The 17,098-nt window shown below is 36.7% G+C and overlaps 1 protein-coding gene across 1 annotated transcript in view; it reads right to left on the bottom strand.

Annotated features, from left to right (window-relative positions):
• Positions 1-17,098, bottom strand: part of SPPL3 (signal peptide peptidase like 3) — a 134,882-nt gene that overhangs the window by 37,748 nt on the left and 80,036 nt on the right. Inside the window, exon 2 of the mRNA XM_035017155.1 lies at positions 7,315-7,392. Coding sequence (XP_034873046.1) covers positions 7,315-7,392 — 78 coding nt within the window. The remainder of the gene's footprint in view (positions 1-7,314; positions 7,393-17,098) is intronic.

Consider the following 17,098-nt stretch of genomic DNA (forward strand, 5'->3'; position numbering starts at 1 on the left):
ATCACAAAGACATATTTTTGAGAAGAGGCATACATAAAGCCCCTACATGATCCTAAGTGCTAAAAAGAATCTGTCAGGTTGAACTACATAAAACTGCCAATATTTGACAAGTTTTGACCTACCAAAGCAGTAACTGCAGTATTGCTTGTTCACTAAATACTCAAAAAGAAAAAGATGTGAAACTTTGTTTCTACTACTAAAATATACTTACAATTCCCTCTGGAAAGCTTAAAGAGAGACAGCATTACAAGTCAGAATAAATGACACTACTATCATTATAAATCACAGTAATACTCATAATTAATGAAATAACAATTTTCCAGACAGGGGTCTACAGAGGTTAAGTTTCTTGCCCCAAATTAAACAGTGGGAAGAGAAACAGAATCAACATCAGTCTCTTGACTAAGCTTTGTAATATCATGTTTCCATGAAAAGTCTGCTTCTTTTATTGAGCTTTCCATCTCAGAAATGGCATCATTACTGGATCCAGTTGTTTAGACCATAAACCTTGGAGTCTTCCTTGACTCCTCTCTCTCACACATACTATCCATTCTATCAGCAATCTTGTCCTAAATCCACTGACATTTCACTCCACCACTATTAGCCAAGGTAAGGCCATCATCATTTCTTGCCTGTACTAGGCCAACAGTCTCCTAGTTTCCCTTATTTCACTTTTCCCTCTTACCCAACAAGCTATTTCTCATACAGAACCCAGAACAATATTTCTAAAACACAAACCAGATTATGTCACTTCCTGCTCTCAACCTTCTGTTGTAGGTTGATTTTTCCAACTGCACATGGAACATTCTTCAGGACAGATCATATGTTAGGCCATAAAACAAGTCTCAAATTTAAAAGGATTGAAATAATAAAAAGTATGTCTCTGACGACAACGGAATTGAATTAGGCTCTTAAAATTCCTTTCAACAGAGAGAATTTTGAAATATCCCCAAATAGTAGGAAAGTAAGCAACACACTTATAAAGAATCCATGAGTCAAAGAAAAATCACCAAGGAAGTTAGAAAATATCTTGAATTGAATGAAATGAAATACAACATAACAAAATTTATGGGATGAAGTTAAAGCAATGCTTAGAGAGAAATTTGCAGCCTGAATTGCCTATGTTAAAAAAGAAGAAAGGTTTCAGATCAATAACTTCAGCTTCCACCTTAAGGAACTATGAAAAGAAGCACAAACTAAACCCAAAGCAAGCAGATGGAAGGAATAATAAAAATTAGAGTGGAGATCAATGAAATCAGAAAATAGAAAAAAAAAATAAAGAAAAATTAATGAAACCAAAAGTTGTTTCTTTGAAAAGATCAACAAAATCGAAAAGCCTTTAGCTAGACTGACCAAGGGGGGAAAAAAAAAAGACCAAAGATACAAATGACTACAAGAAAAAACTGAAGAAGGAACATCACTCACTACCGATCAATAAAAATTAAATGAATTATATATGAACAATATGAACAAACTGATGCCAACAAATGAGATCATTTAGAAAAGATACACAAATCCTAGAAAGACACAAATTACCAAAACTGACTCAAGAAGAAATAGAAAATCCAAGTAGACTTAGAAGAAGAGATAAAATTGGTAATTAAAAATCTTCCCACGTGCAACTGTAAGAGAGTTGGAATGGTTATACTAACATCAGACAATGTAAGAGTTTCATGACAAAAATTGTTGCTAAAGGGTGACATTTTATCTCGATCTATTAGGAAAATAAAAAAATTGTAAACAGAAGTGAAAAGACAAACCCACGGGCTAAGAGAAACTCTTTGCAAGCATTTATCTGATAAAGGACTTGTACCCATAATATATAAAGAATTCTCAAACAACAATAAGAAGGTGATATAATTTTAAAATGGGCAAAAGATATGAATAGACACTCTTCACTAAAGAAGACACACATATGGTAAAAAAGCACATGAAAAGATACTCAATACCTCATTAGTCACTAAGGAAATGCAAATCAAAACCACAGTGAGATACCATTTCGTATCCACCAAAACAGAACACAGTATCTATAATCAAAAGATAATAACAGAAATTGGAACCCTCATACATTGCCAGTAGGAATGTAAAATGATGCAGCTGCTTTGAAAAACAGTGGCAGTTTCTCAAAATGTTAAAAATAGAGTTGCAAAATAGATCCCAGCAATTCCAGTCCTGGTATCTACTCAAGAGAAATGAAAACTTATGTCCCAACACAAACTTGTACATGAATGTTCACAGCAGCCCAAATGTGGAAACAAACCTGTCTATCAACTGATGCATGGATAAACAATATATTGGGCAATAAAAAGGAATGAAGTACCAACACATGCTATAACATGAATAAACTTTAAGAACATTATGCTAAGTGAAAGAAGACTGTCACAAAAGGCCATGTATTGGATGATTCTACTTAAATGGAAATTTCCAGAATAGGCAGATCTATATAGAGACAGCAAATAGATTAGTGGTTGCCTAGAGCAAGGGAGAAGGCAAAGGGGGAATGACTGCCAATGCATACAAGGTTTCCTTTGGGATGATAAAACTGTTCTAAAATTGGTGATAGTTGCACAATTTTGTAAATATACTAAAACCACTGAATTGTGCACTTTACATAGAATTTTATCTATGTATATCTCAACAAAGCTGTTTAAAAAAAACCCCTACTAATAAAAAAAAAAAAAAAAAAGAAAGAAAGAAGAAGGAATAAAGTATTGAACCAAGTAGGAAAAAAACAAAACCAAAAAAAGCCTCCCACAATGGAAAGCCTGGCTTTAGACAGATAAACTCTAACAAATATTTAAAGAAGAAATAATACAATTCTAACACAGTCTTTTCAGGAAAATGAAAGAGGAGGAAACACTTCCCAACTCATTCAATGAGGCCCAATATTATCCAGGTACCAAAGTCATAAGACGACTGGTAACAAGAAAAGTACAGACCAATATCCCTCACGAATACAGACACAAAAATCTTTAACAAAATATGAGCAACATTTAGAAGAGTTATATATCATGAGGTGAGATTTACCCCAGGAATACGAAGTTGGTTCAACATTAAAAAATTAATATACCTAGGGGCGCCTGGGTGGTTCAGTCAGTTAAGCGTCTGCCTTTGGCTCAGGTCATGATCCCACAGTCCTGGGATCGAGTCCCACATCGAGCTCTCTGCTCAGTGAGGAGTCTGCTTCTCCTTCTGCCCCTCCCTTTGCTTGTGCTCTCTCTCTCTCTCTCTCAAAAATAAATAAAATCTTTAAAAAAAAAAAAAATAATATACCATATTAATAGAACAATGGATAAAAGCCACATGACTAGCTCACTAAATGCATGAAAATATATGACAAAACCCATTCATGATAAAAACTCTCCACAAACTAGAAACAGGAGGAAGTTTCCTCACTGATAAAGGGCATTTATGAAAAACCTACAGCTAACACTGTACTTAATGGTAAACAATTAAATGTTTTCCCCTTAAGATTAGGAACAAAGCAAAGAAGGATGTGTGCTCTTTTCACTTTCTATTCAACACTGTACTGGAGGTTCTATCCTATACAATAAAGGGGAGGGGGAAGAAGGAGGAGGAAAAATTAAAGGCATTCAGATTTGTAAAGAAGAAACAAAACTGCCTTTATTTGCAGACATTATCCTGTGTGTAGAAAAACCTATGGAGTCTGTATAAAAAAAACGATTAGCACAATAAATGAGTTCATCAAAGCCACAGGATACCAGATCAATGTACAAAAATCAATGGCAAGTTCTACATACTCAGCAACGAAAAATCCAAAATGAAACCAAGAAAAAAATTCCATCAAAAATTACATCCAAAAAGAACAAAATACTTAGGAATATCAAAAAGAATGACGTACTTAACAAAAGAAGTGCAAGCCTTATACACTGAAAATTACAAAGAATTACTAAGAAAAAGTAAAGATCTAAGTAAATGGAGAAACATTCCAGGTCCCTGAACAAGAATATTAGGAGAGCCATTCTTCCCCAAATGATCTGTAGATCAACAATACCTACAAAATTCCAGCAGAATTTTTTTTTTTTTGTAGAAAATGACCAGCTAAATCTAAATTTATGTGGAAATGCAAAAGATCCAGAGTAGCTAAAATTCTGAAAAAGTACTAAGTTTTAAGACTTGCACAACTGGATTTCAACAGTTATTATAAAAGCTACGGCAATCAAGACACTGTGGTACTGTCCTAGGAGAGACATATAGACCAAAGAACAGAAATCAGCATCCAGTGATAAACCCTTACATTTATGGTCAACTGTGTTTTCACAGTGGTGCCGAGGCAATTCAATGGGGTAACAGATAGATTTTTCAATAAATGGTGTGGGGACAACTGGACAGCCATGTTCATAAGATGAATTTACATTTTACTTCATGCCACATAGAAAAACTAACTCACAATGAATTATGGACTTAAATGAAAGCAATAAAACTAGAAAAATTTTTAAAGAAAACATGAGAAACTCTTTGTGCCCATGAATTAGGAAACAATTTTTCACCAAAAACATGACATAAAAGTTGGTAAGGTGGACTTTATCAAAATTTAAGATGCTTACACTATGAAAGACAGTATTAAGAAGATATAAAGGCAGAGACTGGGAGAAGACATTTGTAAATCCTATGACTAGGAGAGAACTTGTATCTAGAATATTTAAAGAAATGTTACAACTCAGTATAACAAAAGCAACCCAATTTATAAATGGCCAAAGATCTGATAGACATTTCACCAAAGAAGAAAAACATATGGCCAATAAGCACATGAAAAGATGGCTCAACATCTTTTCAACATTCTAATCTGCGTTATTAGGGAAATGCAATCAAAGCCAAAGTGAGGTATCATTTCACATCCTAGTACTAAAATGGCTGTAATAAAAGAACAATAACGTGCGCTTAAAAAAAGCTCCAACCTGCTATGGCTTGAACTGTATAATTAAAAACGGTTAAAAATAGCAAATTTTATATTTTATCACAATAAAAAATTTTTTTACAGTCCTAATACTTAAAAAAAGATAGTAGTGAACAAAGTAGGAAAAAACAAAAATGATCTTCCCACAAAGAAAAGCCCAGCTTTAGATGGTATCACTGGTGAGTTCTATCATATACATAAAGAAGAAATAACACAATTTTGAATAATCTTTTCCAGGAAACAGAAGAAAACACTTCCAGACTTATTCAGTGAGGTCAATTTAAATGCCTTAAAGTATAAAAGACATAATGTACTGGACCAGAAGTATTAAGAACTGGGTTCCAATCCAGAGTTTGTTAGCAAACAGTTGTGTAATCTTTGTCAAGTTACTTCATCTTTTTGGGCTTCAGTTCCTCCATTTGTAATATAAGAGAGCTGACTAGAGAAATCCTTTTCATCTGTATAATTCTACATTTATTACATAAAATTTTGTTTAAAATTTGCCCAGCCATATAATTGATATAACCTTTCTGGAAAACAATATGGCCATATGTATGTAGTAAGAGCCAATTCACACTCTCTGACAAAGTTTTTCAACTTCTAGATACTTGTCTTAAGGAAATAATTTAACCAGCCAAAGAACACATAAAAAGGTGGTCACTTCAGGGGCGCCTGGGTGGCTCAGTCGTTAAGCATCTGCCTTCGGCTCCGGTCATGATCCCAGGGTCCTGGGATCGAGCCCCGCATCAGGCTCCCTGCTCAGCGGGAAGCCTGCTTCTCCCTCTCCCACTCCCCCTGCTTGTGTTCCTTCTCTCACTGTGTCTCTCTCTCTGTCAAATAAATAAATAAATAAATTCTTTAAAAAAAAAAAAAAAGATGGTCACTTTAACAATCCACATGTCCAATAATAGTGGAGTAAGACAGTAACACAAAGAAATATCAAATTACTAAAAATTAGTATGAAGATTATGGAAAACATTTTTTGTTAGGTAAGAATAATCAGAATATAAATGATTTACATATGAAAATGTACACGGTATATAAATTATACACCAAACAAAAAGTCATTTCTACTAATGAAAGTAGTATCAGAATTTTGAGTCTAAAAGATTGTTTTTAACCAATTTTTTTTTTTTTAAGATTTTATTTATTTATTTGAGAGAGAGAGACAGAGACAGAGCATGAGAGGGGGGAGGGTCGGGAGGGTCAGAGGGAGAAGCAGACTCCCTGCCGAGCAGGGAGCCCGATGCGGGACTCGATCCAGGGACTCCAGGATCATGACCTGAGCCGAAGGCAGTCGCTTAGCCAACTGAGCCAACTCAGGTGCCCTAAAAGATTGTTTTTAATTACAAAGTAGTTTTTGAAATGTTGATACACTATATATTCAAAGAGAAAAAAATCAAAAACTTGTCCAAAGTATAGATATAAAATATCAAGATTATGTTGATAAGGTTCTAAATTGCTCTGGTTTGATTAATGCTTCCTAAGAGTGGTTATGAACCTAGGGCTCTCAGTAGAAATCTCAATGATTAAAACTTTCATCAGCTGATACCAGAATTATCAGTAGTATTTTACCTGTTCTACCCAGCGATGAGATAAAGCCTAGAGGTCTGATTTTATCAAATACTCATTCAAGTACAGCTATAAAACTGGGCAGTTCAAAATCCTTACACCTGATTACTTCATTTATCACTGCCAACCCCTTTCAAGTTCTCTATTTAAAATTTCTCAGGCAGCCTTCATTTGTAAATATATAATCCACAAAACATCTGAGTTATACAACCACTAAAGTTCCTCTCTCTCAAATAAGGAGGGAAAAGAAGAAGCAAGCACCTAGCTTCTGGATTTTCCTTTGTATTCCATTCCTATGGCTGCCTGGTAGGACAGGGATTTCAAGGGGATCCAGTCTCAGCATTGCCAAGTTCAGTAGAGAGAATACTTGGTGAATGATCTTGGGCACAATCCTAGTAATAGTAGGTTGAACTGTATGAAATCATTTCTGTAGGTCAAAAGAGTAGACCATCAGTAACTGCATATGGCTCAACTAATGTCAATGCCTCTATATTAAGGAAAACTTTCTGTCCCCTTTCAAACTCTGTAGAATCACTGTCAAGGATTCTCTCCTTGATCTTTTCAATGAATACACTTATGTGAGTCATTATTTCCAGAACCACAATTAAAGCAATTTTAAATTTTAATTTTTAAGCATTTTTTACACATTTGCATTAAAATGAAGTATTTTAACAGCAGCCAACCAAATAAGTATCAGAATTATTCCACTCTAACTCAATTCTTGTTAGTCATGTTTCTCTTCACAGAGCAGTAAGTTTTCACACTTTCAGAGCAATGCTTCTTCCACCTCCAACTGAAATCCATACATATTGAGAGAAACTCACCTGAAACTACCATAGACTATAAGTAGAATGGAAATCAGAAATGTAGACACTTGACTGGAATCCACCAGGGAATAGGCCCTAGAGAAATAAGAGGGGAAAAAAATTAGATCACATGCCACAAGTCCTCATGGAGTTTACAGTCTGGTGGAGTTTCATTATTGTTTTTAAGTTAAAAAAAAAAAAGTGTAAATTAGCACGAACAAAACAGCATAATTAAAATGAGATCTGCTTGTTTAATATAAAGAATACATGTGTAGGTTCACAGCTATTATTAGTTAACACACTCAGGATGTTAAATGATATCAATGTAAAAATCCCACCTCTCTATACCACATATGCCTACAACATCCACTCCCAATTTAAGAAGTACCAAAATATCTACCATCACTGTGCCAAAGATAAAAAGTCTCAGTGATTAAACTGTTATCAGTTTACATTTGAACTGTCAATAGTATTTTACTGCTTTTCCTCAGTGATGAGATGAAACCTGTATCTCTCTCCTGAATTCCATTTCCATTTTTATAATTGCCCACTGGTTCTCACCATCTGGGTGTCCTACAGGAGTTTTTCCAAGACAACAAGGTCCAAAATTAAAGTCAGTATTCTTCCCTTCATATCTGATCCTCTCAAGGAATGGAATCACGATTCCCTCAGTTCAAAGCTAGAAGTCGGCTGTATCCTTGACACCCCCCCTTCTCTTACTTCACACATGTAACAACAGTCAGCAAGTCCTGCAACTGCCACATCCCCAACTACCCCACTTCTCTGAATCCTACTGGCAATTCTTTAGCTCCCTTCTATAGCTTGACCAACAGAAATCTTGTAAGTCTGTCTCCAGGAGTTAACCCTTCATACTAATCATTCTTGTTAGGGATTTTCCTAAAACAAACTTCGTTTTTTCATTCAGCAAATATTTAATGATGCCTCTGTGCCAGGCACTCTGCTAGCAACTAGGGATACAATAACAAACAAGACTGTCTTGGACCCTCACTGAATGTTCTAAAGGAATAAAAAAAGTAAACTCCATTCTTTCCAAAGGAATGAAAACAAAAAGTTAACACAAGCAAGTGAATATAATCATGGAAAATGTTGTAAAGGGGAGAGAGACAAGTACAAGGTCCTCTGAGAATATATAATAGGTGGATCCTATGGAAGAACTGGGCAGAGATGGGGGGCTTTCCTTAGGGGAATAGATGAATGCGTGAGATACAAGACACAATAATGGACTTGCTGATTGTTTACGGGAGCTAAGAAAGCATTCCCAGCTTTCTGCTGAGCAGCTGGTGGATGCTGTATCATTAAGCAAAAAAGGCAACATATGGAAGCAGATTCCTTGTATGTTGGGTTTTGGACTGTTGAGGAGACAGGTGGATATGTTTGTCTAGAGCCCAGAAGCAGCTCTAAGCCAAAGATATATATTGGGAGCTCATCACCTTCAACATGGTAATTGAAAACATAGCTGTGCGTGAGACTGCCGAGGAGTAATGAGAAGAGGACCTGGGAGGAAAGCCTGAGAAACTTCTAAAATATAAAGGCCAGGAAGAAGGAGAAGCTGCAAAACACAGACACACCCCCCAAAATGAAAGAGAAAGAGGAAGAAAACCCAGAAAACCCAGGATAGCAGGGTGTGATGAGAGTGTTTCATAGAGGCAGCAGGATCAGATGGGTGCCTGAATTTAAACCCTTGCTCTACCACTTACAAGTAGTTACTCAACCTAAGTTCAGCTCCTTCACCTATAAAATGTGAATAATGGCACCTACCTTAAATAGATATTAAGCAATCAAATGAGGGGTGACTGGGTGGCTCAGTTGGTTAAACATCTACCTTCGGCTCAGGTCATGATCCCAGGGTCCTGGGATCGAGCCTCACATCAGGCTCCCTGCTCCACGGGGAGCATGCTTCTCCTTCTCCCTCTGCCCCTCCCCCTGCTTGTGCTCCCTCTCTGTCAAATAAATAAAATCTTTTTTAAAAAATCAAATGAGACAATTCCTATAATGAGCTGAACACAGTAAGTACTCACTTAATAATCATTCATTGTTAGTATTAGGAGGGAGAGGTCACCTGTGCTGAAGTCTGCAGAGATAGCAAGTAAGATAAAAACCGGTGTCCATTGGATTGATTTACCATGTAAGTCACTGGTGACCGTAGCAAGAACACTTTAAGGTGTGGTAGTGACGGGGGTCAGGTTGGAACTGGCTGATAATCAGAATTAGGCAAATGGATACTGACATCTTCTTCAAAGGCACGAGGAAGGGAACAGCAGTGGGAGGGGAATGTAAGGAGAAGAAAAAAATTTGTTTTAAAGATTTACTTACTTGAGAGAGAGAGAAAGACTGCATGCACGTGCTGGGGGCGGGAGGGGCAGAGGGAAAGAGAGTCTTAAGCAGACTCTGTGCTGAGCGTGGAGCCCCATTTGGGGCTCGATCCCACGACACTGAGACCACAACCTGAGCAAAACCAAGAGTTTTGGCTTAACCGACTGAGCCACGAAGGCTCCCTGGGTCTGAATTTTTTTTTTTTTTTTTTTTAAAAGACAGGAGATATTCAACCTTTTGTGTATGCTGAGTGGAAATTATCCCAGTGAGGAGGGAAAGACTAGTGAATACAGAGGAGAAGTTTCCTTTATCTTTCTAAAAAATAGGGACACACAGTGAAATTTCATGGTAAGATACTGTGATCTGTAGTGTCATTTTTTTGATCTTCAGTTTTTAGACGCACATACTGAAGTAACTCTGGGTGAAACGACAGGATTTAAGATTTGCTTTAAAATGTCCCAGGGGGGAAAAAAAGGGCAGGGGATAGATTTTTTTAAAGGCAAAATTATTTTTAATTATTGAAGCTAGAATGATAGGTAGATGGGAATTCATTATAAAGCTGACCCTTGAACAACACAGGGGTCAGGGATGCTGACCCACCTTCACAGTCGAAAATCCATGTACAACTTTTGACTCCCCAGATACTTAACTATTAACTACTGTTGACCAAAAGCCTTACCAATAACATCAACAGTTGACTAATATAAATTTTGTATGTGATATTACATATTGTACTCTTTTAATAAAGCTAGAGAAAAGAAAACGGTAAGAAAATCATAAGGAAAGTACATTTACAGCCCTGTAGTGTATTTATCGGGAAAAAAAAAAAAGAATCCATGTATAAGTGGACCTATGCAGTTCAAACCCATTATTCAAGAGTCAGTTACACTCTTCTACTTTTGTGTATTTTGAAAACTTCCACAATAAAAAGTTAAAAAAGAAAAAAAAAACCTTTTTCACAGTTAACGTGAAAATTGGTAAGACAGTTAAAAGTGTGAGAGGCAGATGAATACAGGAACGTCTGTTCTGGGTCATGAGTTCTGAACCACAGCATCCCACTGAACCACCCCTTCCTAAAATTTCACTCAGCAGAGGGAATGGAGATGCAGGAGACAGGACAGCCACCCTAGCCTCTCTGCTAGCCTGTGTTCAGCAATGCAGCTGTGGCGGGCCAACGTGTCCTCTTCTAGACAGACAACCAGACGACGTAGACAGGGCCTACCCACCACAAGACTACATTTTGTATATTAGGAAAACTTATTCAATTTCTCTTTATTTTAAAATTATGTTTCTTGCTTCAACATAATCACTTTTGTACATATCTCTTCTTAAAATTCTGAAAACAAATGACATCTGTTTAGGAGGAACATTTTCTTAAAATGAAAAACAATTTTTTGGAAAACATCATATAATCATATGGTACAAAAATCAAAACTATGTGTATCAAAAGGTGCACACCAGGAAGTCTCACTCCCATCTAGTTTCCCGAAGTCCTCTTTAGATAACCACTTTTATTAGTTTCTTGTAGAGCCTTTTAGAATATATAATATACACATATTATTTCTCACCATTTCTTATACAAAAGGTAGGACTCTGTACTCCCCCTACCCTCCTTTTACAATATAGCCTAGAGATCTTCCTATATAATCAATATGTGCAGATTTTCTCTTCTTTTTTATTTTCTTTAAGCTGTATAGTATTCTATTGTGTGGATACACTGAAAAACACAGGGTGGTTTGTTTTTTTTTTTTTTTAAACAAATCCCTTTTAGATGGACACAGTGGTTGTTCCCAAAAATTCTCTTAACTGCACTTCTACAAAAAAAGCCGTGTAAATTACACCTGCAATGCACACATGAAATGACACGTCTGTGTAGAACAAAGGTCTTAAAAGTGAGACTGCAGGATCACAGAGGAAATGCACATGCAATTTGATAGATATTGCCAAACCCCCCTCCAGAGAGATTGTATCATTTTGCATTCTCACCAGCAACTATTAGGGTTCCTCTTTCCAAAGCCTTGCCAACAGTGAGTGTCATCTAATTTTGGAATTTTTACCAATTTGACACATGAAAATTGGTATCTCAATATGGCTTTCATTTGCATTAATTTTCTGATGTAATTAAAAAATTTTAAATTGATTAAAAGTGAGCTTAAGCAGCTTTTCACATGATTAAAGGCTAGTAGGCATTTTTTAAAAAAATTTAAATTTTTTTTCCAGATTCCAGGGTTATAAAAAACAAAGGCAGACTTTTTTTTTCTTTTTTCTTTTTAAAGATTTTACTTATTTATTTGACAGAGAGAGACACAGCGAGAGAGGGAACACAAGCAGGGGGGAGTGGGAGAGGGAGAAGCAGGCTTCCCACCGAGCAGGGAGCCCGATGCGGGGCTCGATCCCAGCACCTGAGATCATGACCGGAGCGGAAGGCAGACACTTAATGACGGAACCACCCAGGTGCCCCCCCCCCTTTTTTTTTTTCTAAAGGATCTTTTCTTTTGCTGGTGTTTTACTTGGATTGGATGCCTTGGCTTTTTTGTACCCTTTGTATTCTGAAGCCTACTGTCATTACCTAAAAGGTAGATTAGAGTCTAAACTTCCCAAACTCAGTATCTTAAGATCTCATACTATTGTTTATTCTTTTTGCTGCATCTCTCAAATCAGTGGAGACTCTCCAGAGACTCATCACTTAAGACTTCTAGATGTCTGGGGCTGAACTGTTACTAAACCAGCTCTTTGTCTTCCACAGATCCTCTGGGCTGTGCTCTTGTCTCTGTGGCTGCCCATCTTGTAGTCACTGACTTTCTTCAGTCTTTTTCAAGGCAAGGGTTTGACCATGTGCAAAATGCCTTCTAAAGAGGCTGACCAGGGCTACCAGCCAATAAACATGTTACCCACTGCAGAACTAAATGCATAGTTTCAGAAAATGGTTTCTTTTAAACAGTTTTATTTTTCCAATCTATACAAGAAAATTTGGTGAAAGCTGACTCCTGATATATCCATGGTATTTTATAATTTATAACATTTAAAAAAGTTATTACATTGCAAAATGTACCAAGTATCACATAATTAGAAGTTATGGGTTCTTTGAAATGTCATATATTTTCAACTCAAACTACCATTACTGAAGTTTTACAAAAAGCTTTTTAACACAAAGAATTTATTATACAGAATATGGTTTAAAATTAATTTTAGCCAATTTGCTTTTTAAAAACAGTACTGATTTTCTTTTAAAAAATTACAAAAATGGGGCGCCTGGGTGGCTCAGTCAGTTGAGCGTGCGACTCTTGATTTCAGCTCAGTCATGATCTCAGGGTTGTGAGATTGAGCCCCACACTGGGCTCCGTGCTGAACTCGAGTCTGCTTGTCCCTCTCCCTCTGCTCCACCCCCCTGCTCACGTGTGCACTCTTTCTCTCAAATAAAAATATTTTTTAAAAATTACAAAAGTAATTCATGTTTATTGTAACAATCCAAATAACAGGTTAAGAAGCAAAAGTACAACTGCCTCCTCCCTCCCCCTTCTCTGCACTCCCATTCCCTAGGAGTAGACACTGTTTACAATTTGGTTTGTGCATCCTTCTATATAAATTGCAGAATGTATAGTATACACAGCCATAAAAACAGACACACACATATTCTATAACTTACTCTTTTTGAAAACTCAACTACATACCAGGAGCTATTCTTTTCTATTGCCTTACCTTATTGGCCTTTGGGTATAAAATTAAGACATAGAAAACCTGACAATATAGAAAGCATTCTTCTTTTTCTTTTCTTTGAGAGAAATCTTCTAGGTTCAAAGAATACAACTTTTAACCACATACACACTATCTAAAAATTCTTATTTCTGAGGTATTAACAACGGCAGGATCTCCCAATGCTTCACACTTTTTCATCTCACTTTACTTTCTAAAATTAGGAGGGTAGACTGTTGTTTCTAACCTCAACAGAAACAAATGGATGCCTGTGTCTGTGTTGCTCTTTTTCGTCAATTTAAGATTTAGTGAAGACAGGAACACTTCTATTGCCCTTTTTTCAAAGGCAAACTATGGAATCCCACAGGTAAAGATAACATCCATATCCTGACACTGAACAGTCAAATCTCCTGTGAGAAACATGAGGAAGCACTGCATCTTGTGCTCTGGCAGATGCGCTCTAACAACTCCTGTCAGGCCTAGAGGCTATCAAAAACATTGATATTATACGTAATATTACATTTCAAATGTGTATAGAAATCATTTTTGGAAAATAACATATGCTTACAAAATGTAAACATGCTAGCACATTTTGTCACAGACACTGAACGTGTTAGAACATTCTGCTATCCTAAACAACTTGACGAAGTTTTTCTTTTTTCACATTTACCAGAAAACCTTCTGCCACTTACATTCTCTCTAAGTTTAGGGACTTAGTCGCATAGATGCATTATGTTTTATGAATCACTTATGTTTACTTCACTAGAAGTTGCCTGTATCAAGTTTAAGTAGCAATATGTACACTTTACTATTAAGTCTTCAAAAATCCCTGAGGACAGAAGGAACTATTTAGCTGATGATAAGCCTAGGATGTAGTTAAAAACACAAGTTCTCCCCCTCACACCAGCTGTCTTAGCCAACAGTCTGCTGGGTCATGTTGTATCTTAATCAATACAAATAGATAATTACAAAAATAGCAAAAGTAAAGATCGAATGGAACATACACTCAAATATCGAACTGCACTGTCCAATATATATATAGCAGCCACTAGCACTAAAACGGCCATTAGTCACTAGCCACATGTGGTTTAAATTTAATTAAAAATTTGGTTCACTGGTTATACTAGTTGAATTTCAAGTGTCCAACAGCTGGTGGCTACTGTATTGAATGGCCAGATAAAGAATATTTCCTCAAAGCAGAAAGTTCTCATGACTGCACGGACATATACTTGTATACAAGATGCCCATATTTTATTTAAAAACTGGGCTTCTGGGGTTTTCTCGGTGGTAAGAGTAACATCCGACATTTTACTGAGTGCTTAATTCTCACAACCATTCTGTGAGGTTAGGTCCTACATGTCCACAACCCCTGAGCCAAAACAATACCTTGTGAACAGATGTGTTGCAGAATTCCAGATTTTGGGGATCTTACACAGAAAACACCCTCACTGGGGTCTAGTGCAGTGCCCCATAATCAAATATTAATGTTTCTGTAGTGAAACATGAATAACCACACTAAATAAGATAAAGATTAGAAACCGCTTCATATCAGCTTAGGTCAGGTTTTGCTTCCAAAAGAATTACAAAAAAACTCTGGGTTTTCAGAATTTGGGGTTTGGGAACTGTGGACCTGTGTGATTACCACCATTTTGAGGTGAGGAGCCAGGTGCAGTTCTGAACATAGGCAGCCTTACTCCAGAGCCCCCCAAATTGACTCGATCATCTGATGACAAACCTGGGAGTCAGGAAGCTCCAGTTTCTTTCTATCTTTAATTATACCATAACTAGCCATGTGATCTTCCCTGGGCAAGGCTTTACATCTTTCTGGTCTCTATTATAAAATTCTCTTTTGGCCTAGATAAACTTGAAGGCCCAGCTAATTTTTATTTTCAAGATTCTAGGTTTTTATATTTTTTTCCTCCAAAATTTTAAGTATTACCAAAAATATTTCTACGTTGGCTGATCACTGGCATGTTATAGGTAAATTAGCACTATTTTCAGACCACTGAAAACTGATTTACTTTTTTTTTCTGAGTAGAGTTGACACCCAATGTTGCATTAGTTTCAGGTGTACAACATAGTGATTCGCCAAGTTTACACATTATGCTATGTTCACCACGAGCTACCATACAACTGTTACATACAACTATTATAATATCATTGCTTATATTCCTTATGCTGTGCCTTTTATTCCTGTGCCTTATTAATTCCATAATTGGTTGGTTTAATCAACCCAGGGAAAATCCTTCTCTTGAGTCACTTTTTTAAAAAATTGGCCAGCCCTAGGGTCTAACCCACAGCTCTTTTGTTCCTCACTGCTGATAACGATGGGAGAAGAGGGCCTCATCCATACCACTCTCTCCTCTTCTCTTGGTCCACAAAAAGTGAGGGAAGAATCATCAGCACTTCCGAAGTATGCAGAGATCCTAGAACTTTACTACAGAATTGGGGTCTGGGCTTTGGAGGTACAACCAGAGTAGGGGAGGCAGGAAGGGAAAGGTATTCCAAGGAAAAAGGGGAGGTAGTCTGCCAATTCTAGGAAATCAAAGCCCTGCAATCTTCTTTATTTCACAACCTCCTCCCATCCCCTACTTCAAACTCCCAAAGCCATCAGCAGAAATGTTTCATCTCTCAAGACCTCCTAGGGAGGTATTTTTTCCAGAGACTTGATGCACATTAAAGACAGGAATACACTCTACACCCTGAAACAAAGGAATTCCTACTGAAATTTAAAAAGAAACTAAATACATGTATTTTAGACATGCCAAAATCAGGTTAGCCAAATGTACTTAAGACAGAGGTGGGAGACTTTGCCAACTGATGTATTAGTACAGGTTAGCTATTGAGGTATTTTATATGGTCACTATGAAAACCCCTATTTCTTTCACTACATTACCCCAAGCCTTAATAGAAAAAGACAAAAAGCTACTAGAAAGTTCTCTCATATACAGTAAGATTATATTCTACACCCTAAGATTTTTAGAACCATGCTGGATTTTATTTAGTAATTACTCTACAGTCAAACATCTATTTCTAGCTGCTTTACCAGCAAGTGCTTATAACACATATCCTGCTAAAAAATCATGCCAAACTGAGACACAGAGAGTACTGTTCTATAATGTGTTCTATGTGTCAGCCTTCCAGCTATACAATGAAAGCATTCTTATCCATCCAACAAACCAAGCAACTAATATTCCAACCCAGCACAGACAGTGCCCTAAACTAGCACTTTGCAAACTTTTTCATCTTGTAACTATTTACACTCTTGAAACGAAGATCCCTTAGCGTTTTTGTTCCTGTGGGTAATAACAATTAGAAATTAAAACTGAGAAAAATTAAAAACATTTACTAACTCATTTAAATATAACACAACCATTACATATGAGCATAATTTTTTTAAAAGATTTATTTACTTTAGAGAGAGAGAAAGAGAGAGCAAGGGGGAGGGGCAGAGGGGGAGAGAGTCTCAAGCAGACTCTGCCTTGGGCTGGCGTTGAGCTCAGAACCCAACACGGGGCTTTATCTCACGACACAGAGATCATGACCTGAGCCAAAACCAAGACTTAGATGCTTAACCAACTACACCACCCAAATACCCTGAGCATAAATTTTTTAAAAGAAAAAGAACTATTTTTTAAAACAAAAAAGAATTTAGTGAGACAAGGGGCATTCTCTTACATTTCCTCATACCTCTTTAATGTCTGGCTTAAAAGGAAGACAGCCAGACTCTTCATACCTGCTTCTGCATTCAGTCTGTTGCCATACACTGCTTTAG

Source organism: Mirounga leonina, unplaced genomic scaffold (assembly GCF_011800145.1).
Source record: "Mirounga leonina isolate KUSES-001 unplaced genomic scaffold, KU_Mleo_1.0 Mir_171, whole genome shotgun sequence".
In the NCBI taxonomy this organism is placed as follows: domain Eukaryota; kingdom Metazoa; phylum Chordata; class Mammalia; order Carnivora; family Phocidae; genus Mirounga; species Mirounga leonina.